General features: G+C 40.1%; 1 protein-coding gene across 7 annotated transcripts in view; it reads right to left on the reverse strand.

The window, feature by feature from the left end:
• anks1a (ankyrin repeat and sterile alpha motif domain containing 1A) overlaps positions 1-24,071 on the reverse strand; it is a 169,969-nt gene that overhangs the window by 27,192 nt on the left and 118,706 nt on the right. For 6 of the 7 annotated variants that reach the window (XM_031895640.1, XM_031895638.1, XM_031895637.1 and 3 more), the window contains 5 exons: positions 20,301-20,435; positions 19,613-19,729; positions 8,063-8,134; positions 4,161-4,247; positions 2,180-2,317 (listed from right to left, as the gene is read on the reverse strand). In XM_031895640.1, coding sequence (XP_031751500.1) covers positions 2,180-2,317; positions 4,161-4,247; positions 8,063-8,134; positions 19,613-19,729; positions 20,301-20,435 — 549 coding nt within the window. The remainder of the gene's footprint in view (positions 1-2,179; positions 2,318-4,160; positions 4,248-8,062; positions 8,135-19,612; positions 19,730-20,300; positions 20,436-24,071) is intronic. The other variant, XM_031895639.1, reaches the window with a different exon arrangement.

Genomic DNA, 24,071 nt, shown 5'->3' on the forward strand with positions numbered 1-24,071 from the left:
CCAAAAAACCATGCAATTAAAAAAAAATCCACAAAATTCTATGTGTGTACACTTGCCAAAATGCGCAATGTGTGCATGTGTCTTCTGTCGGCACAGGGGGTGAGGCAGTAAACTAGCAAACGACAGGCACATAGTTAACATGTGCCTGTCGTTACCTATGGGCCCCTAGGCGACTGAACCCCAGGGGCCACTCATTCCCCGCCTCTGCTCATTGCCTAGGGGCTGGGGAACAAGCGGGAAGTGAAGGAGCAGAAGTACAGCAGAACATAGAAACTACGTTCTTTGGCAATTTAGTACTTTTATCCACAGAATGTAGATTATACATTCTGTGGCACTTAAAGGGTTAAAGGAATACTGCCATGGCAAAACATTTAGAAAAATACATACAATTTTTTTTATATTTCATTTTGAATGTTCACATTGGGCTAGCCATATTCTTCATTTTCTATGGCATGACAGCCATGTGACCTGTGCGCTGACTTCAGTCACACTTTACTGCTAAGCTGCAAGTTGGAGTAATATCCATCCCAGCAGCCAAACAGCAAAACAATGGGACGATAGCAATATAGCAGCTCCCAGTAGATATCAGAATAGCACTCAACAGTAAGAAATCCAAGTCTGGCTTGCGACTTCTCCAGTTACATGGGAGTAGGAAAAACAATAGGTTACCTGAAAGTTGTTCCATTATGTAGTGCTGGCTCTTTCTTAAAGCTCAGACTCAGGCACAATACACTGAGATGACTGCCTACACACCAATATTACAATTAAAACATTTGTTGGTTCAAGAATACAATTTTAAATGGTAGAGTGAATTATTTTCTATGTAAACAGTGTAATTTAGAAATAGCTGGAGGGGAGCTGACTACTGATACTGTGTTTTAATGATTTATGTAGTTAGGACCAGCAACAAGGGGATTTTAAGGGTCAGACAGCTACTGCTTTTGATGGCAACTGCATTAACAAACAGTTTAAGAAAAAAAAGTTCTGTTTACAGGTATGGGACCTGTTATGCAGAATTCTTGGGGCCTGTGGTTTTCCAGATAAAGGATAATTTGGATCTCCTTAGCTTAAGACTATCAAAAAAACAATTCAACATTAAACAAACCCAATAGGGTTGTTTTGCCTCCAATAAGGATTAATTCTATCTTACAATTCTAACAGTACAAAGTACCGTTTAATTGTTACCGTGAAAATAAAATATTTGAATAAAATGGAGTCTATAGGAGATGGCCTTTCCATAATTTGGAGCTTTAAAGGAGAAGGAAAGGCTAATAAAGAGTTAATCTCAAGCTGCAGGCATACTTTCAGTTGTCTCAATAGTGCCCTTAAGTCTCCCCATACTTCACCTGTTCAGAAGATCAGAAGCCAAACAGGAAAAAAAAAACGCTGAGCAGTGTAAAGAAGATTCCCATAATGCATCGCTCCTTCCCAGACTTGGGACGCATGCATACACAGCAGGTGCGGGGGGGGGGGGGGGGGGGGGATGCTGCCGAAGAGTCTTAATGGAAGATGTAACTCTTGAGGTATCAAACCCAACATCTCAAGTTAAAAGCAGTTCTTAGCATTCTTAGTGAGCTGCTTTCTGAGGATGCTGGGAGTTTTACATCTCAACAGCTGCTTGTATGTAAGGATGATCTGTGACATGCTGTGGAGGGGGGGGGCGGTTTGTGGCAGGTGAGCGGTGAACGGAGCAGAGGAGACTCTGTGACATGCTGTGTGGGGGGGGGGGGGGGAACACTCTGACACGCTGGACAAGATGGCGGCGCCGTTCACTGAAACAAGTATGTAGGTTCTAGTATGTTTATCTCTGTAAATCTTTCATTAGGCAAGCCAGGAATATAGCATTTTTACACAGCAATAGTAGTATCATTTAATAGTGTGCTTAATAGATTTTGACTTTCCTTGTCCTTTAAGGATAACGGGTTTCCCATACCTGTATAATATTGCGTACTGAATCAAAGCAGGCCAAGGTGGACATTGGTGGGCAAGCTGGAACATTGAGTCCCCTTTCGAATACTTGTATACATGTAAATCTTCAGCTAGCATCTCTACACATAATTGGTTTCACGATTTAAAGAAATTGTTATTAAAAAGGTATAGGATCTATTATCGGGCATTCCAGTAGTAGGTTTCCCAATAAGGGATGCCTGACAAATTTCAGTGTTTATTTTAGACTTACCACATCGGCAGTACTAAAAACATGGCAGTAATGGTGGCTAGTCTGCAGGTCCTTGGTGATGTAGGCAAAAGTACAGAGGTCCTCCGGATCTTGAGCTGCACAGGAAATGTTTCGGATTTCATGTTCAGCAATAACATTCTGTAACGGGTCGATAATAGAAGGTACATATTAAAAATGACTTAATAAAATCAAGTAAAAGTCACTCCTAAAAAAATATAGTACAGGTATAGGACCCATTATCCAGAATGCTCGGGACCAAGGGTATTCCGGATAAGGGGTCTTTCCGTAATTTGGATCTCAACACCTTAAGTCTGCTAAAAAATAAATAAAACATTAATTAAACCCAATAGGATTGTTTTGCATCAAATAAGGATTATTTATATCTTAGTTGGGATCAATTCCAAGGTACCATTTTATTTCTACATAGAAAAAGGAAATCAGTTTTAAAATTCTGAATTATTTGATTATAATGGAGTCTATGGGAGACGGGCTTTCCGTAATTCGGAGCTTTCTGGATAACGGGTTTCCGGATAAGAGGTCCGATACCTGTATATAAATGTTCAAGAAAAAATGCTACGTCTGCACTGTTATATTTTTGTCATAATCCCCACTAAAAAAAGTAAAAATTTTTAAGTATTATTACTATTTTTAAAGAAAAAAAATATTAAAGGGGTCATTCACCTTCAAGTTAAATTTTAGTAGGTTATAGAATGGATGATTCTTCGCAACTATTAAATGGACTTCATTTTTTATCTTTTACAGTTTTTGAATTCTTTGACTTCCTCCTCAGACTCTTTCCAGCTTTCAGACAAAAATTACTGTGTAAGGGAATAATTGTATTATTTTAGGCCCTTCTTGATTTATATTCTTGTCTCTTTTAAACCCCTGCCTAGTTTCTTGTTTTAAATGGACCCTAGCAACCAGATAGCAGTTGAAATTGCAAAGTAGAAAGCTGCTGCAAATTATCTCAGCACTTGCAAATCTTCTGGAATAGCACTCTCTACAACATACTAAAATCTAATTTAAAGGTGAACTCCTTTAACTATGCCTTAGCAGTCTAGTCTAGAAATTATTTCTTTATTATAGATGAACTCTTTCCAAATAAAAAAAAAAAAAAAAACGGAACAAGAAATTGTAACCCAGTGCAATTTTCCAGAAATCATTACAAATTTTCAATAGTTTTAAAATTAACTCCAGTTTCCATAAAATCTGTGCAGTAATTCAAAGCGACTTGAAAAAAACAAGTCATGGCTAGAAAGAAGCTGTTTTTTCCTAGACAGATGCTGCTTCAACAGCAATTACATTTACGAATGGGTTTAAGGGTAACATTTTTAATTAATATATAGTAATGAGCGATTTTTTTTTTGGCAGGCATGATTTGTAGCAAAATTCTTCATTTCGCCATTCGTATTCGTGAAACTTCAGCAAAATTTTGTTGAGAAAACTCTGCGGTCGCCTCAAAAAAAGGCATGACCACATCAAAAAAAGGCACAGCAAAATTCAGCCTTAGGGAATTGATTACAAAACTCCTGCAAAATTTCGCCAGCAAATTCACGGGCGTGCCAAAAAAAAAAGGGAATGGTTGCAGCAAATAGAGCCACTGTCACGTAAAAAAAGGCACATTCGCGTCAACAAAATGGTGTGGTCACGTAAAACAGAAATAAAGGCTGTTCACGGTATACACGTTTTGCCTATTTTTTGCGGTTTCGCAAGTTTTGACTGAACCAAAACGGCTTTATAGAAGCCTGGGTGTAGAAGCCCTTATGCTAATAAAACATGTAAACAGATTATTTGAATTCATTTGGCATGCATGTCATTGCATGTACATTCCAACAGCCACTTGGAGGATAGCAGTTTAAAAATGTGGTTTGTCATGAATAGTAAGGGTCACATGATGATAACCAGGTGAGCAAGGCAAGAGATTAAAGCAGTGGGAAAGAAAAAATAAAGAGAGCACTGTTATGACCAAGATCCTACCCACCTGATTGGATGCATCGATGAATTTTACTCCCCTATAGCTGATTGAAAGGGTAATTCGTGGTATCTTCTTCATTTGCTCTGTAGATTTCTGCAAAAACAAACCCAAAGTGACTATAAATTCATTTTTCCTTGAGGTTCTTAAAGAGAAATTAAATCATTTACATGCAACTGTTCCAATCTTTCTTCCACACCTAATGGTCTACGCCTTGCATGACCCTCTCTATTTTCAGCCCTTGTGGTTCTGAATTAATGTGAGTCTATGTGAGCTCACTGAGAAAGCCACAAAGTAGCCTCTGAACCAGAGTAGCCAGAGGCCTGCCCAGTCCTTCATTATGCCACATTAAGAAAGATTAGTCAATTCTTGGTGCATCTAAGCATGGAAGTTTGCCATTTGTTTTTCCTCTGGAAAAAACAGTGAACAGAGGCAACTGTTCCAATATGAGCAGTTCTATGAAAATATTCAGGGTTTCTGCAGCAGGATATTAATCATAATTTGCAATGTGGGCTCCATAGCAACATAGTCTGCATTTTTTGTAGACTCCCTATTTTATGCTACCAGCTGATCCTTTAGCCATGCATGCAATTTTTTGGACTACCTGCACTCAAAGTGTATGCCTGGTCTCAGTGAGAAATCAGAAAACCTGTTGTCAGATATTCCAGTTTATTCACATGACTTGCTGAAGTTCACTTCAAATGCGTATGTATGCCTTACGTGCTGCTTCTAAGCACTTTAAGACTGCCTCCAGACTCTGTTTAGTTAGCAGAATGCAAAGAGCAAATTTCAAGTCTTTTTAATTGTATAATTTCTTAGGTGATGTTTGGTTACTTTGCACATTATGTTGCTACCAGTCACACTGTCTGTCCAATATCTCATTCCATGACAAGGAATATTAATATGACATTGGTGATTCCTTTGCTGGTATAAAAGCCTCCATTCTTCTGGAAAGTGTTTCCATTACTTAATGGAAAATTGTTTTGGGGCTTTGCTTCCATTTTGCCCTAATGAGGGTGGGTGATCTACATGCCTTACAGTTAATGTTTCAAATTCATTCTGTAATTGTTCTCTGCGGTTGAGGCGAGTGTTCTGCTCTTCTCATGACTCACAGTCATGCAAATGGTGATTGGTCAGAAAAGTCACTATGATCCTCTGTTTCTCATGCACCAGTAAGTCAAACTGGCAGGATTAGACTTAATTGCACTCTAATGTTGCTGCACAAACTAAATGTATATTTCTAGGTCTCTATTATCCCTTGCCATGGAAATCTCTTCCATGCCCAAGCAGTCCTCATTCTTAAAATGCATCCCCCACTCCACTTCCTGATATGACTCCTCCCTTTCTGACATTAGCTCATTTTAGCTTTGCTTACATAAAAAAACTACATAAATATCCAAAAGTAAAACCCATATTTTTTCCAGACATACATGATTCTATAGATAAACCCCAGATAAGCACCATTTCTCAAATCCCCTGAGACTCACAAATACCATTATATTGCAAAGTGATGGATTTTGGGACTTGAAGTTACTCTGCTTTCCAAAGAATCTATGCACCACCAACTGTGGGAAGCAGAGAGATCTAGAGTTCCAGAATTCTTTGCTTCACAATGGAACAGGGTGGTGAAAGGTATGCAAACCTGTGAGCCTGGGGGCAAACACAGTAGAAGATCATAGTGGATCTGCTGTCATTTGCCCCTTGTTGTAACTCCTCTGATAAAAAAAAAAAGAGTAAAAAATGCTCTCCGCGACCCTGGCCTAAGTATGTTCAGGAAATTGTTCTTACAGCTGTGGAATATCTTGGTTTCTTTTTCAACCTGCGGAATCATGTAAATCAGGGGTCTCAAACTCGCGGCCCGCAGGCCATTTGCGGCCCTCGGTACAATATTTTGTGGCCCGCACCAACGCCTTCTCAAAAGCAATGAATGGATCGCGATTTTTATTGCGATTCAAGGGATAATGCAAGGCACGGCGGGCGGGAGCTGCTGATTGCGGAAATGACGTTATGCCATCATATCAGTTATTATGGGAAGACGTTCTGTGTGCACAATTAGCTGCTTAGGAGCTAATTGTGCACACAGAACGTCTTCCCATAATAACTGTTATGATGGCATAACGTCATTTCCGCAATCAGCAGCTCCCGCCCGCCGTGCCTTGCATTATCCCTTGAAAGCCAATTTTTTGTTAAATCCCTTATGCGGCCCAGCCTCATCCTGACTTTGCCTCCTGCGGCCCCCAGGTAAATTGAGTTTGAGCCCCCTGATGTAAATGTATATTTTTATTTAAAATTTTTGAAAGTTTAAATAGTGTATCGCTCCGGTAATCCGAAGTCACGCAAAGTTTCCTCCTGCAGCCACCTTTGTGCAACTTAAAGGACAAGGAAAGGCTAAGTCACTTGGAGGTGCCAAAATGTTAGGCACCCCCAAGTGACTTTAATCGTTTACCTTGTATCCCGGGCTGGTGCCCCCTGTTAGGAGAAAACAGCACCAGCCCGGGGTACCTGTATCGATGCGCTTCCTCCTTCCAGCTTCGTTTAGCTGTGACTATACGATAGGCGCATGCACAGTAGAGTGAAAAAAGAAGGAAAGGTAAAAACTAAGTAAGCTTTATCAGAAAGGTCTATGTAAATATAGCCATAAGCACTCACAGAAAAGCTGCACTAAATGTGTGATTTGAGCTGCAACGACTAGAGCTGCAGCAAAAAGTTACTTAAAATGGCAGCTGCAGTCTTAAGCAAATGGAGAAGGCTTCTAGAGCTGTTAACTCAGGTATGGTAAAGTTTTCTGCTGAATAAATACAGTGTCCTAGGTGGCACTAATGTGGCAAATCTATTGGCAGTAAAATGACAAAATGACTTTGCTTCTCCTTTAATGGTGGTAGGCAGAAAACCCCCAAATGCTTGGTGCTTACTGCGGGGATATTAACCATCATTCATATGTAAAAAAAATTATATTATGTCATATTAAGTCACAACTTTAAATTCAAATACCTCCTCCTCCCCTGTGGATAGCACAGCAACCCCCAAGCACATAATTACACAACTAAGGGACCCTTTAATGGCCCTTTAATTTCCAACTGCTAACAAACTCCCAGAACAAACCCCTGCCTGGTTCACCTCCCACAGGCAACATAGGGCAGGCATAGTATGGCACACATAGGCAGTACTCTGCTGCCTGTGTGTGCCATACTCTGCCTGCCCTATGCTGCTGTGTATGCCATAGTCTGCCTGCCCTATGCGGTCTGTGTGCCAAACTCTACCTGCCCTACCCTGCCTGAGTGTGCCATACTCTGCCTGCCCTACCCTGCCTGTGTGTGACATACTCTGCCTGCCCTACCCTGCCTGTGTGTGCCATACTCTGCTTGCCCTACCCTGCCTGTGTGTGCCATACTCTGCCTGCCCAACACTGCCAGTGTGTACCAAACTCTGCCTGCCCCATGCTGCCTTTGTGTGCCATACTCTGCCTGCCCTATGCTGCCCGTGTGTGCCATGCTCTGCCTGCCCTATGCTGCCTGTGTGTGTCATGCTCTGTCTGCCCTACGCTGCCTGTGTGTGCCATACACACAGGCAGCATAGGGCAGGCAGTACATAGAGTGACACAATGCTGGCACTACTCCTACACTCTGTTTGAGGTGTTAAGAGGTGAACAATGTGGGTGCTTACAGTCTGAGCCTGAGGTGTGAACAATGCAGAGATTGAGGGTGATTACAGCCTGAATCTATGGTGTATACCATATAGGGAGCCAGTTAGTCTCAGTACTGATACCATTTTAAGCTTACACAAAGGTAAGCCATTAAAGCAGCCAGAAAGGTGGGGGGCCACACAGAGGGGGGTCGCGGGCCGCCAGCTGAACAGCAATGGACAGCACTGGTTTAAAACAAAGTCATTATACTACACTCAGCCATACTTACCCTCATCTTGGCACATGCATCTTGTGTTGATTCGGTCCCCCGTAAATCTCTGATGAGCATTGACCCTAAGTACTGGATGACAGAAAAGAATAAAAGTTAATTTTACTACTGGGGTTATAGTTGCATGTGTTTTTGCTGCATGCTGGACACAAACAAGAAAGAGACAGGGTTGCTATTATTAAAAGGATAGAATTAGTAAAGGAAAAAACCCGGACTGAGTCCAAAATCTATAGGCTCCCCTGTGTAACAACCTTTGTTTCCCATACACCCTTAGTCAAAAAGATAATAAATAAGTACTGCCCATTGCTGCAAAATGACAAGGTGTATGGTAAACTTATTCTGAAAAACAAACATTTTCCTTTAACCCTTTAAGTGCCAGAAGAATTTCACATTTCGGTTCCCCTCAGTGCCAGACGTTTTGTAAACATTCTGTCCTCTCTAATTTTAGGGGCATTTACTGGGGGGGGCTTAAGTTTAGGTAGACAAACTATATATTGTTTTTTTTTCAGGAGAACCTGAGGTTTCCAAATCTGAGTTTTTTGTGTATTTCCACTTCTGGAACAAGATTTAGAGCTCGAAATACAAAAAAAAAAAGGAAAATTATATTTTCATGATATGGGGATTTATACCAAAAACATTTTATTCTATGGACAAAAACTCAACCGATTTGGAAAGCCTCATGTCTCCCGAATGTGCCAATTACCTGATAAGTATAGTTTTATGGAGTTTTTAGATTCTATAGATCAAAAACTCCCAACAGTAAATTATCAAATTTTAAAAGCATTACAGCAGAATACAGCATACTTTAGATTCCAAAGCAAAAAATCCTGGAACATTAGGTTTATCCCAGGAAACCATATAATTTTGAAAAGTACACATTCTGCCGAATCCAAAATGGGTAACCAAGTCTTCCAACTCCTAAGTACCAAACAGCAATTAATTTAGCTGTTTCTATGAAAAAAAAATCCCCTCAAAGCTTCCATTTTAAAGCATTATATCTCCCACATAACATTAGGTACTAAGATAACATCCTAAATATGAAAGCCAAGTGCCCACTGAACAGTTTGATGCCCATTGTGCATAGGATCACTGATGTATCTAGCATTTATAGACCTCAAAAGAATGTTGGCGTATACAAATTGCCCAGGAGATCTCTTTAACTACTTCAATACATTTACTGCATTTTTGTGGGGTAAAAACACAAAAAAATACATTGACCCCCCCCCCCCAAACCATATATTTTTGGAAAGTACACATTTGGGTGAATTCAAAATGGGTACCCATGTTTTTCTACTCCAAACTACAGAGTCGCAATGCTTGCCCAAATTTGGCGGTTGTGATGAAATACCTGAAAAAGGCAACAAACCTTCAAATTTCAAGCACCTTATCTCCCACATAACATTAGGTACCAAGAAAACACATCCTAAATATGAAAGCCAAGGGTCCACTGAACAGTTTGATACCCATTGTGCATAGGATCACCAATGTATCTGGCATTTAGAGACCCCAAAAGGAAGTTAGTGCATACAAAGCAATATAAGCTACCGGCATGTATATTATCTGCCATAACACCCCCCTAATAGTACGGAGAACCTAGAAAAACCATACATTTTCTGAAAGTACACATGGGTAAATACATCTTTCTACTGCAAACTACCAGACTACAAAGCAATGCTGAAAATCGTCACAAAGCTTGCATTTACCCCATTATGTACCCCCACATTTTGTAACGTATCAACATAAATCATTCTAAATATGAATGCTAGGGGTCTACCGAACAGTTTGATGCCCTATATGCATAGATTTACCAAACTATGTGGAGTACAGGGGCACACAAATAAAAATAGTTCTTATGAATTTTCACATATGACGCTCCGGCTCCAGCAATTTTTGCACCCAGTATGTGCATTATGTGCCAAAAGACCCACTTAACAGTACAGAGACCCTAGAAAACCATATATTTTACGAAAGTACACATTCTGACAAAACAAAAATGGGTAAATACATCTTTCTACTGCAAACTACAAAGCTATGCTAAACGTTACGGTTTTTATAACATTTCTGAAAACTGTCACAAAGCTTGCATTATGCCCTATTACATACACCACATTTCGTAACATACCAACATTAAAAACTCTAAATATGAACGCCAGGGGTCTACTAACCAGTTTGATGCCAATATACACAGATTTACCAAACTATGTGGTGTACAGAGGAAGCCAAATTGAAATACAGCAGACAAAATGTCCATGGGCAAAGACAAGTAACAAAGAACAATGTAAAATGCAATAAAAATTGCTAAATTCCCCAAAAAATCACTAAAAACAATGTTTTTTTTGCCTAGTGATATCTGCAGTCAGAATCCCAGTTTGAGTATTTTGGCTTGGGCAAATTAGTTTTACAGACAAAATCAAGCGAACAACAACTGTTTAACTGAAAATGCTATGAAATGGCTAAAAATGTAATAATATGACTAAAAATGCACCAAAACCACAGAAAATGTAATAAAAACACCAAAATAATATACAAAAAGGTGTTGCACAGTGTGGGTAGCGAATCTGCTATCCACAATTGCAAAAAAAACTTTTTTCAGACAAGAAAAAAAAGCGATGAGATAAAAAAAAAAATCCACAAAATTGCATGTGTAAGTGTGTGTGTGTACACAATGCAGGATCCAGTGAGTGGGTGGCGCAGGAGGGGAAAGAGCAGGAAAAGGCAGGCATGTAGAATCTACGTGCCTGGCTTTTCCTATGGGGCCCCTGGTCGATCACGCCCCAGGGCCCACTCGTTACCCCGCCTCTGCTTGTTGTCTAGGGGCTGGGCAACGAGAGCTGCTCCTCCGCTCCCAAATCTTGAAGTGCTGCAGGACATAGAATCTACGTTCTGTGGCACTTGGGTACTTTTATCCACAGGACGTAGATTCTACGTCCGGTGGCGCTTAAAGTGTTAAAAGGGGAAAGCCAATTGGGGACAAATTTACTAGAGATATACTAAAGATATTTTCTCTAGGAAAAAGTAATAAGTAACCAACAAAGGCACATTCCCAAGAGTGCAAAGACAGAAAATAAGGAACTGATTTTCCATTTATGCACCAAAGAAAATAACTGATTAAGCACATTTGCTTTTTTTCTGTATCATTTGTAAGCAAATTATGTCCACTATTTTGTTTTTTTTTTGCATTTTACAATCAAACTAAAGAAATAAAAATATAAAACAGATAAACAAAGTTGGCACTTACATCATATAGTTAGTGACCATTTTAAGATTGAACAGCATCAAGTTGTTGGAGTACACAAAGGGTTATGTGTGTGTTAGTCGTGCGGGAGGGATATGCTGGGGTTGGCGTCTAGCCAGGGTTCCCATATTTTCTCAATTTTTCTAAGTGTACCCTGAGCATTGTATGACAATTTGATCAGTAGCAATGTAAAATACTGCCCAACTGTCCCGATTTTCACAGGACAGTCCCCTCTTTTGACAGCTCAACCCACAGTCCCGAGTAGCTTTTGGCTGAGAGCCCAAAAATCTTAATGAGCATCACCTGCACTTATAAACATTGTTTCTATCTTTTAATTAAATAAGTGGGCTTTTGGCAGAGTGCCCAGAAAAGTGAAAAGCCCCACCTGCACGGAGATACAATTGTAACTAATAAGTCCATCAAGTTCAACCTTTCCAAGTAAACCCAGCACACACAAACCTATACTGATCAATACACTCACATACATAAACCATATATACCAATATCAATACTAACTGTAGATTTTAGTATACCAATAGCCGTGGATATTATGCTTGTTCAAGAACTCATCCAAGCCCCACTAAATGTAGTGTGTTGGGAGTTTTCTTAATTGAGAAGAATTAGAGGATAACAACCTGTGTCACTTAGTGGCTACTCGAGACTTTCATGCTGGTTTAGAGATTGGAATGGGCGGCTTTCTTATCTCCCGCTCTTTTTGGATTGTGGTGCTAGCGGAGCACGCTCCTGAGATTATGCAGGGAGGGGGAGAAGTAGGAGGGCCTCTTCCTATGTCCCTGGTAAGGCCTCATCTTGAGTATGCAGTGCAGTTTTGCAGAGAAAGGATAAATCAGTTACAAATATTAAAACTGAATGGTAACACTAGTAAATTACTAGAACCCATAATTATATAAGTACTTTATTACAAAAGAAAGACATTTTAAAGGAGACATTTCATATCACCTTCATATTCAGTTATATGATTCATCTTTCTTCAATCTATGTAATCTTGCAGAAAAAAAACGATTTGAATGCATTTTACCTGCTAAAATCGTTTTTATATCAGAGCTGCAGAGAGATCTTCACTCCTCTGAAGCTAAACTGAAATGAGAGATGGGAGTGTCTCTTCATTCTCCCACAGGAAATGGTCACAGCACTGACTGACAGGCTGAACTCTGCTGTAGCAGGGAAAACCCCTCCCACCTCCCTGCCTGTGTATCTGTTACCAGTCTGCACATAGCTGTCCTGTGCTGCTGCCTGATCTTTACAAGTTGCAGGGAGTTGTTGCAGGAGAAAATACCAAAAAACAGCCAGTTTAGGTGTCAAAGTACAAGTTGCAGGGAGTTGTTGCAGGAGAAAATACCAAAAAACAGCCAGTTTAGGTGTCAAAGTACAAGTTGCAGGGAGTTGTTGCAGGGGAAAATAGCAAAAAACAGCCAGTTTAGGTATCAAAGTACAAGTTGCAGGGAGTTGTTGCAGGAGAAAATACCAAAAACCAGCCAGTTTAGGTATCAAAGTACAAGTTGCAGGGAGTTGTTGCAGGGGAAAATACCAAAAAACGGCCAGTTTAGGTATCAAAGTACAAGTTGGAGGGAGTTGTTGCAGGAGAAAATACCAAAAAACAGCCAGTTTAGGTGTCAAAGTACAAGTTGCAGGGAGTTGTTGCAGGAGAAAATACAAAAAAACGGCCAGTTTAGGTGTCAAAGTACAAGTTGCAGGGAGTTGTTGCAGGAGAAAATACCAAAAAACAGCCAGTTTAGGTGTCAAAGTACAAGTTGCAGGGAGTTGTTGCAGGGGAAAATACCAAAAAACAGCCAGTTTAGGTGTCAAAGTACAAGTTGCAGGGAGTTGTTGCAGGAGAAAATACCAAAAAACAGCCAGTTTAGGTGTCAAAGTACAAGTTGCAGGGAGTTGTTGCAGGGGAAAATACCAAAAAACGGCCAGTTTAGGTGTCAAAGTACAAGTTGCAGGGAGTTGTTGCAGGGGAAAATACCGAAAAACGGCCAGTTTAGGTATCAAAGTACAAGTTGCAGGGAGTTGTTGCAGGAGAAAATACCAAAAAACGGCCAGTTTAGGTGTCAAAGTACAAGTTGCAGGGAGTTGTTGCAGGAGAAAATACAAAAAAACGGCCAGTTTAGGTGTCAAAGTACAAGTTGCAGGGAGTTGTTGCAGGAGAAAATACAAAAAAAACCCCAGTTTAGGTGTCAAAGTACAAGTTGCAGGGAGTTGTTGCAGGAGAAAATACAAAAAAAAACCCCAGTTTAGGTGTCAAAGTACAAGTTGCAGGGAGTTGTTGCAGGAGAAAATACAAAAAAAAACCCAGTTTAGGTGTCAAAGTACAAGTTGCAGGGAGTTGTTGCAGGAGAAAATACAAAAAAAAACCCAGTTTAGGTGTCAAAGTACAAGTTGCAGGGAGTTGTTGCAGGAGAAAATACAAAAAAAACCCAGTTTAGGTATCAAAGTACAAGTTGCAGGGAGTTGTTGCAGGGGAAAATACCAAAAAAACCCAATTTAGGTATCAAAGTACAAGTTGCAGGGAGTTGTTGCAGGAGAAAATACAAAAAAAACCCAGTTTAGGTATCAAAGTACAAGTTGCAGGGAGTTGTTGCAGGGGAAAATACCAAAAAAACCCAATTTAGGTATCAAAGTACAAGTTGCAGGGAGTTGTTGCAGGAGAAAATACAAAAAAAACCCAGTTTAGGTATCAAAGTACAAGTTGCAGGGAGTTGTTGCAGGGGAAAATACCAAAAAAACCCAATTTAGGTATCAAAGTACAAGTTGCAGGGAGTTGTTGCAGGAGAAAATACCAAAAAAACCCAGTTTAGGTGTCAAAGTACAAGTTGCAGGGAGTTGTTGCAGGAGAAAATACAAAAAAAAACCCAGTTTAGGTGTCAAAGTACAAGTTGCAGGGAGTTGTTGCAGGAGAAAATACAAAAAAAACCCAGTTTAGGTATCAAAGTACAAGTTGCAGGGAGTTGTTGCAGGGGAAAATACCAAAAAAACCCAATTTAGGTATCAAAGTACAAGTTGCAGGGAGTTGTTGCAGGAGAAAATACAAAAAAAACCCAGTTTAGGTATCAAAGTACAAGTTGCAGGGAGTTGTTGCAGGAGAAAATACAAAAAAAACCCAGTTTAGGTATCAAAGTACAAGTTGCAGGGAGTTGTTGCAGGGGAAAATACCAAAAAAACCCAGTTTAGGTGTCAAAGTACAAGTTGCAGGGAGTTGTTGCAGGAGAAAATACAAAAAAAAAACAGTTTAGGTGTCAAAGTACAAGTTGCAGGGAGTTGCATGTAAAAACAAACACATTTCTTTTCATTAGGTACAGTCTATAGAATAGACTCCTTTAGTATGAAAAACGTTTTTTTTGGCAAAATATTATTTTTCAATAAAGAGATTTAAGAGGCTTACTTACAAGGATCGAGTCACAGACGCTGCCAGCCAAGTGAACAGCTTTTCAGGAGGGCTGGGCGGGGCTGGGAGCAGAACAAGAGAGAAGGACCCCAGCGTGACTGAGGTGGGCGGGGAAATGACATCACCAAAGTCCCCGCCCACATCTCACGCCCACTCCTCTCTCATTGGCTGCAGCGTGTCTATGGGAAAGAAGCTAGGGCCGGCGGCCCGAGCTGAAGACAGAGACTTGCTTCTGGCAGGAAGCCCTGTGGATGGGAGGGGCTGCAGTGTTTCAGCAGGGATTTAACAGCCTTCTTGAAGAGTAAGTAGAAAATAAACTTTATTGTATTCAATTTTTCTGTGTTAGCTGCTTTTTAAGATAAAGTGAAAATTTATTGTATATGTCTCCTTTAAATGTAGCCCTAGAGCTATTCCACTACCAGGGGAGTAGTATTTTACCAAATCTATGGTCTTTTGGTGTATGCAGCAACTTGTAATTTAAGAATTAGTAGGCAACCGCTGTGCAGAAGTAAGAAATTATTCTATACTTCAGGATTATGCACTTCCAGTTGCATGTGACTTTAGCTGTGGCTGTAAGGAGCCACTTGCTCAGTGTCCTACCCAACTTGCACACATTAGACAAGCATCATGGCACCCTAAAGATCAACCAACACAAACAAAACTCACTGCCACCACTCTCATACATCTCACACTGGCAATAAGAGAGGCCAAGGGTTATTGTAATTGAAACACACACTCTTCCTACCAGCAAATAGTGCCATCCTCCAAAATAAATCCAAAGCATAAGTAGAAGAGCTATCACAGTTTAAGGGGCATCAGCATCAGGTATAGTAGACAACCCCTCTCCTGAAGGAATGCAAGGGGGTGTGGCCTAGCAGGACACAACATAAGTTTTTATAACCTCCTGTTAGTAAGTGCTGGTATGGACCATAACTACTTACAAGAACAGAAGAAATTATATTCATTGGTCATATTTTTACCTACTGGATCCATACACACCAAAGACCAATGCTGTGTGACCTGCCCCTATCCAGATATTCCTAACTGACAGACTCAGGTAACAGGTATGGAGTCTGGGATGATTATTGAGTCTATATTTTTATGTGACCTCCATGTCACCTATGAAGGGGTCTGATGTGAACTCTAACTCCTTTGTGAGCTTTCACTCCCCCACATGGCATGGCTCTTAACAGTCTGTTACAGCCAGGGCTTAGAGTAGGGTATCACAGTGACTCCTTTACACCATACCTCCCAACATTTGGAAAATGGAAAGACCGAAAAAAAGAAATGCAGCTCATAGCGCAGATTTTTTTTTATTGACCATGCCAATTTTTGTGACCACACCCCCTAAATACCACCCCTTTTTACTAAATTTGGCAGGTTTTGGGGTCTTTTTTTTTTTTTTTTTGCTAAAAGGGTTGAAATTGCCCTTTAAGCTGCAAGTCTAAATTCCCCCAAGAGACAATTGTATCTAAGTGCATGTGTAGCGTGTTAACTTTCTGGGCTCTTTTGCCAAAAATCTACTAAAAAATAATTTAAACCCAATAAGATTGAAGTGTGGTGATCCAAATTATGGTAAGATCCCTTATCTGAAAAACCCCCAGGTCCTGAGTATTCTGGATAACAGGTCCCATATCTGTACTGGCAGAATGATTTATAAATATCTTGGCCTGCTTTATTTAACTATTACATGCCTGTATCATAACAACACTAAATTCCAGGTAATTGTGTTGGGTTGAAAACCCCAACATACTGTTCTTCAACTTTGGCTTCTTCTTCTTCTTCTTCTCCTCGTCTTTTCGTGGCGCCGCTCCGAACACCCCAATTTTTCCATTGACTTTGACAGGGAAGATTTTCACTGCTGCCACTCTTACAGCTTTGAAGCTACACACCCCAAACTTGAATAACATAATAATGGGGTCACGCCGAATGAAACAGCGACATTTGTTGGATGACCCCAAAGTGGGAGGGGGCAACAACAGTCAATCAAATTTCACCCATTGACTTTAATGGGGAAATTGAAACTGCTGCCAATCTTACAGCTTTGAGGCTATACTCCCCAAACTTGAATCACATATTCATGGGGTCAGCCTGAATGAAAATATGATGATTGCTAGATGTCCAAAAGTGGGCATAGCTGTGAACAGCCAATCAGATTTTACCTATTGATTTGGGGGAAATCCAACCTGCTGCCATTCTCACAGTAATAACGCCAGGGTCCCCAAACTTTGCAGAGTTAGGCACCAGGTAACTGTGGTTCAAGGTAAGAAAAAGTGGGCGGAGCCACCAACAGCCAAAATAAGTTTACCTATTGACTTTCAATGGGGAAATTCAACCTGCTGCCATTCTCACAGAATTAACACCAGGGTCCCCAAACTTTTCACAGTTGGTCACTAGGGGACTGCAGTTTTAATTTTACAAAAGTGTGCGGAGCCACCAACAACCAATCAGATTTCACCTATTGATTTTTATTGGATTCTTGCCAGGGTTCCCAAACTTTGCAGTCAGACACTGGGTGACTACGCATTTAAGGTTTTTTGTATTTTTGTAAGTGGGTGGAGCCACCAACAGCCAATCAGATTTTACCTATTGACTGTAAATGGGGAAATTCAACCTGCTGCCATTCTCACAGTATTAACACCAGGGTCCCTAAACTTTTCACATTTGGTCACTAGAGGACTGCAGTTTTAGTTTTAAAAAATAGTCGGCAGGGCCACAAACAGCCAATCAGATTTTACCTATTGAATTTTATTGGTTTGATGCCAGGGTTCGCAAACTTTGCACAGTGACTTCGTACTCAAGGTTAGAAAAAGTGGGCGGGGCTGCCAAAAGCCAATCATATTTATTTTATTGTTTTCAGTGGGGAAATTGTAACTGCTGCCATTCTCGCATGTTTAATGTCAGGGTCCCCAAACTTTGCACGGTTTGTCACTAGGTGACTATGTTCCAAGTTTAGAAAAGTGGGAGGGGCCAACAACAACCAATCAGATTTAACCTATAGACTTCATATGTTTACATTTAAACTGCGGCCATTCTTTAAATATTAATACTAAGGTCTCCAAACTTTGCAGAACTAGTCACCTGGTTAAGAGTTAGAAAAAGTGGCTGGAGCCACCAACAGCCAATCAGATTTTAACTATTGATTTTCAATGGGGAAATTCAACCTGCTGCCATTCTTACAGTATTAACACCAGGGTCACTAGGGGACTGCATTTTTAGGTTTTAAAAAGTGGGTGGAGCCACCAACAGCCAATCAGACTTTACCTATTGATTTTTTTTTTTGGTTTAAATTTAAAATGCTGCTTTTCTCACACTATTTATGTCAGGGTTCCCAAACTTTGCACAGTCAGTCACTGGATGACTACATATTCAGGGTTAGAACAAGTGGGAGGAGCCACCAACAGCAAATCCATTTCCACCCATTAGATTTCAAACTGATGCCATTATTTAAATATTAATTCCAGGGTTGTTAAAGTTTCCAGAGTTACTCACTGGGTATTTGCCGTTCAAAGTTGGAAAAAAGTGGACGGAGCCACCAACAGCCAATAACATTTCACCTATTTACTTTCAATGGTGAAGTGTAAAATGCTGTCAAGTCTCACAATTTTTATGCCTGAGTCCCCAAAATTTGCAAAGTTGGTCACTGGGGGACTGCAGTTCAAAAATAGGAAAAGTGGGTTGGGTTACAGCCAATCAGATTTCATCCATTGAATTTTATTGGTTTAAATTTAAAATGCTGTCATTCTCACACTATTTATGCCAGGGTGCCCACTGTTTGTCACTGGGTGACTTCAACTCAAGGTTAGAAAAAGTGGGCGCACCCACCAACCACCAATCACAATTCACCTATTGACTTTTATTGGTTTAAATTTTAACTGCTGCCGTTCTGTAACTATTAATCCTAGGGTCCCTAAACTTTGCAGAGTTAGTCACTGGGTAACTGCAGTTCCAGGTTAGAAAAAGTCACTCGTTGACTTTCAGTGGGGAAATTTAAGTTGCTGCCATTCAGACACTATTAAAACCAGCGTCCCCAAACTTTGCACAGTGGTTTTTACTATATAACTGTGGTCCAAGGTTAGAGAAAGTGGGCAGAGCCCATTCAGTGACTTCATGTTTTTCAACCCAACATGAAGTTTGTTCTCAAACTTCCCTTTCTAGTTTCCACTGTCTTTTTATTATTTAATACACTGCTTATAAAACACAAATAATTCTGTTGGCATAGGGACTTAGACATCTAAAGCACAATAATCAATCTTTTACTCGCAAAATATGCCCATTTCCTGCCCATCCCCACCCCCCCTTGCGTACTACACCCCCCTCTGTGATCAGGGTGGGAGCGGGCTGGGTCAGCAGGGGCTATAGTGCCCACCAACGTTTGGTGTATAGAATGGTGGGTGAGACCAAATACATTAAAGAAATACTGTCATGGGGAAACATTTTTTTTTTCTTTAAAGCACATTAGTATAGCTCTATAGCAGAGCTCCTTAACAACCCCCCCCAACAGCCGATCAGCAGAACAAAAGAAAAGTAGCAAGATATCTACTGGGAGCTGCTACCACAACAGCACTCAATAGTAAGAAATCATAGTCCAGCTTGCGACTCGTCCAATTACATGGGAGTAGAAGAAACAATAGGTTACCTGAAAGCAGTTCTAATGTGTAGCGCAGGATGCTCAGAATCAGGCAAAAGCAGATGGCTGCCTATACACCAATATTACAACTAAAAAAATACAATTTTAAATAGTAGAGTGAATTATTTGCTATGTAAACAGTGAAATTTAGAAATAAAAAGTATACTATAAAAATCATGGCAGTATCCCTTTATATTATGATCAGCAAACAGAAATAATCAAGAAAAACAAAGAAGCAGAACATAACTTCTTCCCTTCTTCCCATTATATACTTACACTGGACTCATAACCACAAGACTCAAATATTAACTTCTCTGGCTGGTGTTGCCAATTTTGCAGAGAGGCATATGAAGTGGTAACATTTGGAGGGCGTAGAGATAACCTGGGCTCCTCCTACATTGAAGTATAAATTAAATGTAAGATCATGCAAGCATAACTATAGATCAATTGCCAACACAATTCACATAAACAAATAAAATAATTGTGTTCCTTTAACATTACTTATTTTAACTGTGCTGTTCTGATATATATATACTCGGGACCTGGGGGACCTGGGGTTTTCCGGATAAGGGATCTTTCCATAATTTGGATCTTAATATCTTAAATCTACTAAAAATCATAAAAACATAATTAATCCTTATTGGAGACAAAACAATCCTATTGGATTTATTTAATATCTTAGTAGGGATCAAGTAGAAGGTACTGTTTAATTGTAACAGAAATCATTTTTAAAAATTAGACTCGATTATAAGCAAATAATTCTATGGGAGATGGTCTTTCTGTAATTCAGAACTTTCTGGATAACGGGTGTCCAGATAAGTGATCCCATACCTGTACTATTTTACATAGTATAGGAAGAGATTCCAGTAGAACGAGAGATTAAAGCTTTCAAATAAACATCTCTCATCGTTGAATAAATATATCCTATTTGCCTGGGAACAAATGGTAGTTAAGAAACTCAAACCTCCACAGCTGGTACCAGAATAGCCTGGTGTTCTTCTGTATTCTCTGCACCTGCTGTCCAGCTTCTTTCACTTTCCAAACCAGTAACCTGGTCCCCCAAAACAAGAGAAGAACCACATGACAGTAAGTCCGGACACTGGAGAGAAACAAGAACATGAGATCAAGTTTTTTATAAACATGATGTTATTAAGTCTTAGAAGCAAGTGGAAACATTCCTTGCCATATGCTTATAGGTGGGTGGCACTTTTAGCAAAGAAACAACTCCATCACAGCATACACCCTCATGTGCCACTGGCCTAAAATCTAGATCAGGGATCCCCAACCTTTTTTACCCATGAGCCACATTCAAATGTAAAAAGACTTGGAGACAACACAAGCATAAAACATGTTCCTGGGGTTGCCAAATAAGGACTGTTATTGGCTATGTGGTAGCTCCTATATAGACTGTAAGCCTACTAGATGTTCTGTTTGGCAGTACATTTTGTTTTTATGCAACCAAAACTTGCCTCCAAGCCAAGCCAAAAATAAGCACCTGCTTTAACCCTTCCCCTGCCGTTTTGGACAAAGCGGAACTTCTACTGCCAGACAGTTTTTGAACCTTTTACACTGTTTCACTTTAGGGGCCTTTCCTCGGGGGGACTTTTAGTTTACCCAGGAAAACTATATATCGTTTTTTTCAGGACAACCTAAGCTTTCAAAATATGGTAGAATTTTTGTGTAATTCCAAGATAACAAGATATAGGCTTCTAAATGTCTAAAAAATGAAAAAAAAATCATATTTTCCATAATATAAACACATGCACCAGAAACAAAAATTATTTTATGCATGAAAATACAACTGATTTGGAAAGTCCCATGTCTCCTGAACGTGCCAATACCAAATATATATAGTTTTATGGAGATTTCTCACTTGTATAGGTCAAAAACTCCCAGCAGTACACAACCAAATTTCCAAAGCACTGCTCCAGAAAGCTGCATACTTTAGATTTCAAGGCCAAAAATTCCACTAACAGAAGGTTTATCCCAGAAAATTATACATTATTAGAAAGAACAGATTCTGGGTAATCCAGAATAGGCACAACTGTCTGTCTACTCCAAACTACAAAGTTGTAATGCTTTCCTAAAGTTATTGGTTTTTATCAAAATTTGTGAAATTTTTTAAAAATCACTACAAAGCTTCCAGTCTATAGTATCTTATCTCCTACAGGTCATAAAGTAACCAGATAAAACACCCTAAATATGAACGCCAGGGATCCACTGAACAGTTTGATGTCCAATATGTATAGGTTTACCTAATTATGTGGCAATTAGGGGCCCCAATGTGAACATACCCCCATATGATCTATCATTTCTGTCATTTCAGCTTCTGCAAAATCAACATTTACCACCAGAAAGTCATATATTTTTGAAAAGTACACATTCCCACGAATCTAAAATACCCATGTCGTTCTAATCCAAAGTACCAAGCCGCAAAGCTTTCCTAAAGTTGGCTAATTTGCCAAAAATCCACTCATAGCTTCCAGTTTCCAGCATCTTATATCCAACGTATCATTAGGTACCATGATAAAACACCCTGAATTTGAACGCCTGGGGTTCACTGAACAGTTTGATGCCCAATATGTATAGGTTTACCTAAGTATGTGGCATGTAGGGGCCCCAATGTGAACATTCCCCCCCATATGATCTATCATTTCTGTAATTTCAGCTTCTGCAAAATCAACACATTTACATCATTATATGTGGGATAACGCTAGTAAAAAGTACATTCACCCCAGGAAGTCATATTTTTGGAAAGTACACATTCCCCCGAATCTAAAATGGGTACCCATGTCTTTCTACTCCAAAGTACCAAGCCGCAAAGCTTTCCTAAGTTTGGCGATTTTTATGGCATTTCCAAAAATCACCTCAAAACTTCCACTATGCAGCATCTTATTTTCTTGGGTCATTAGGTCCCAAGATAAAACACCCTAATCACCCCAGAGGTCTACTGAACAGTTTGATACCCACTGTATATAGGTTTATCAAAGCACAGGGCACTTAGAGACCCCCCAAATATACCTTGTGCACACTAATTTCATGGCTTATCTTTACCTAGTTCATAAGCACATGGCAGTTTTATGAGGGGTAGAAGCTGCAGAACTGTAGGGTGACCCCTAAAAACCCTATTTTTTTGTAAAGTACACATTCTGACAAATCCAACATGGGTAGAGTCCTTTCTACACCAAAGTACCAATCTGCAAAGCTTAGCGGTTTTAATAACATGTCAGAAAATAGCACAAAAATGTTGCAGTTTGCCGCATTTATCTCACACAATTTCTTCCATACAAAGGCAAATCACCCCAAATAGGAACAACTAAGGTCTACTGAACAGTTTGATGCCCAATATGCATAGCTATACCAAAGTCTGTGGTATGTACTGACCCCAAAATGAAAATAGTGCATATGGATTTCTCCCCTGCCAACTCAGCTTTTGCACACAGAGCCCCTTGACAGCGTATTATGTGCCGTAACCCCCCCCTAACTATACAGAGACCCCCAGAAAACCATATATTTTTGGAAAGTACACATTCTGATGAATTCAAAATAGGTAAAAGTTATTTTTGTACACCAAAGTTACACATGGCAAAGCTATTCAGATCAGGAACACTAATATAGGGATAACATAGTAACATAGTAAGTTGGGTTGAAAAAAGACATACGTCCATCAAGTTCAACCATAATGCCTATATATAACCTGCCTAACTACTAGTTGATCCAGAGGAAGGCAAAAAACCCCATCTGAAGCCTCTCTAATTTGCCGCAGAGGGGAAAAAATTCCTTCCTGACTCCAAGATGGCAATCGGACCAGTCCCTGGATCAACTAGTACTAAGAGCTATCTCCCATAACCCTGTATTCCCTCACTTGCTAAGAATCCATCCAGCCCCTTCTTAAAGCTATATAATGTATCAGCCAGCACGACTGATTTGGGGAGGGAATTCCAGAACTTCACAGCTCTCACTGTAAAAAATCCTTTCCGAATGTTTAAATGGAACCTCCCTTCTTCTAAACGAAGTGGGTGCCCTCGTGTCCGTTGGAAGGACCTACTGGTAAATAAAACATTAGAAAGGTTATTATACGATCCCTTTATATATTTATACATAGTTATCATGTCGCCTCTTAAGCGCCTCTTCTCCAGTGTAAACAGACCCAACTTGGCCAGTCTTTCTTCATAACTGAGACTTTCCATACCCTTTACCAGCTTAGTTGCCCTTCTCTGGACCCTCTCTAACTCAATAATGTCCCGTTTGAGCACTGGAGACCAAAACTGAACAGCATATTCTAGATGGGGCCTTACCAGCGCTCTGTAAAGGGGAAGAATAACCCCCTCGTCCCGTGAATCTATACCCCTTTTAATACAGCTCAAAACCTTGTTTGCCCTTGCAGCTGCTGCCTGGCATTGCTTGCTACAGCCAAGTTTATTATCTACAAGGACTCCAAGGTCCTTCTCCATTAGGGATTTGCCTAGTGCAGTCCCATTAAGGGTATACGGGGCTTGCATATTTTTACATCCCAGGTGCATGACCTTACATTTATCCACATTAAATCTCATCTGCCACTTAGCTGCCCAGATTGCCAGTTGGTCAAGATCCTGCTGCAGGGATGTCACATCCTGGATAGAATTGACTGGTCTGCAGAGTTTTGTGTCATCTGCAAACACTGATACATTACTCATAATACCCTCCCCTAAGTCATTTATGAACAAATTAAACAAAGGTAGACCCAGTACAGAAC

The sequence above is a fragment of the Xenopus tropicalis genome, chromosome 2 (assembly GCF_000004195.4).
Source record: "Xenopus tropicalis strain Nigerian chromosome 2, UCB_Xtro_10.0, whole genome shotgun sequence".
NCBI classification, from domain to species: Eukaryota; Metazoa; Chordata; class Amphibia; order Anura; family Pipidae; genus Xenopus; species Xenopus tropicalis.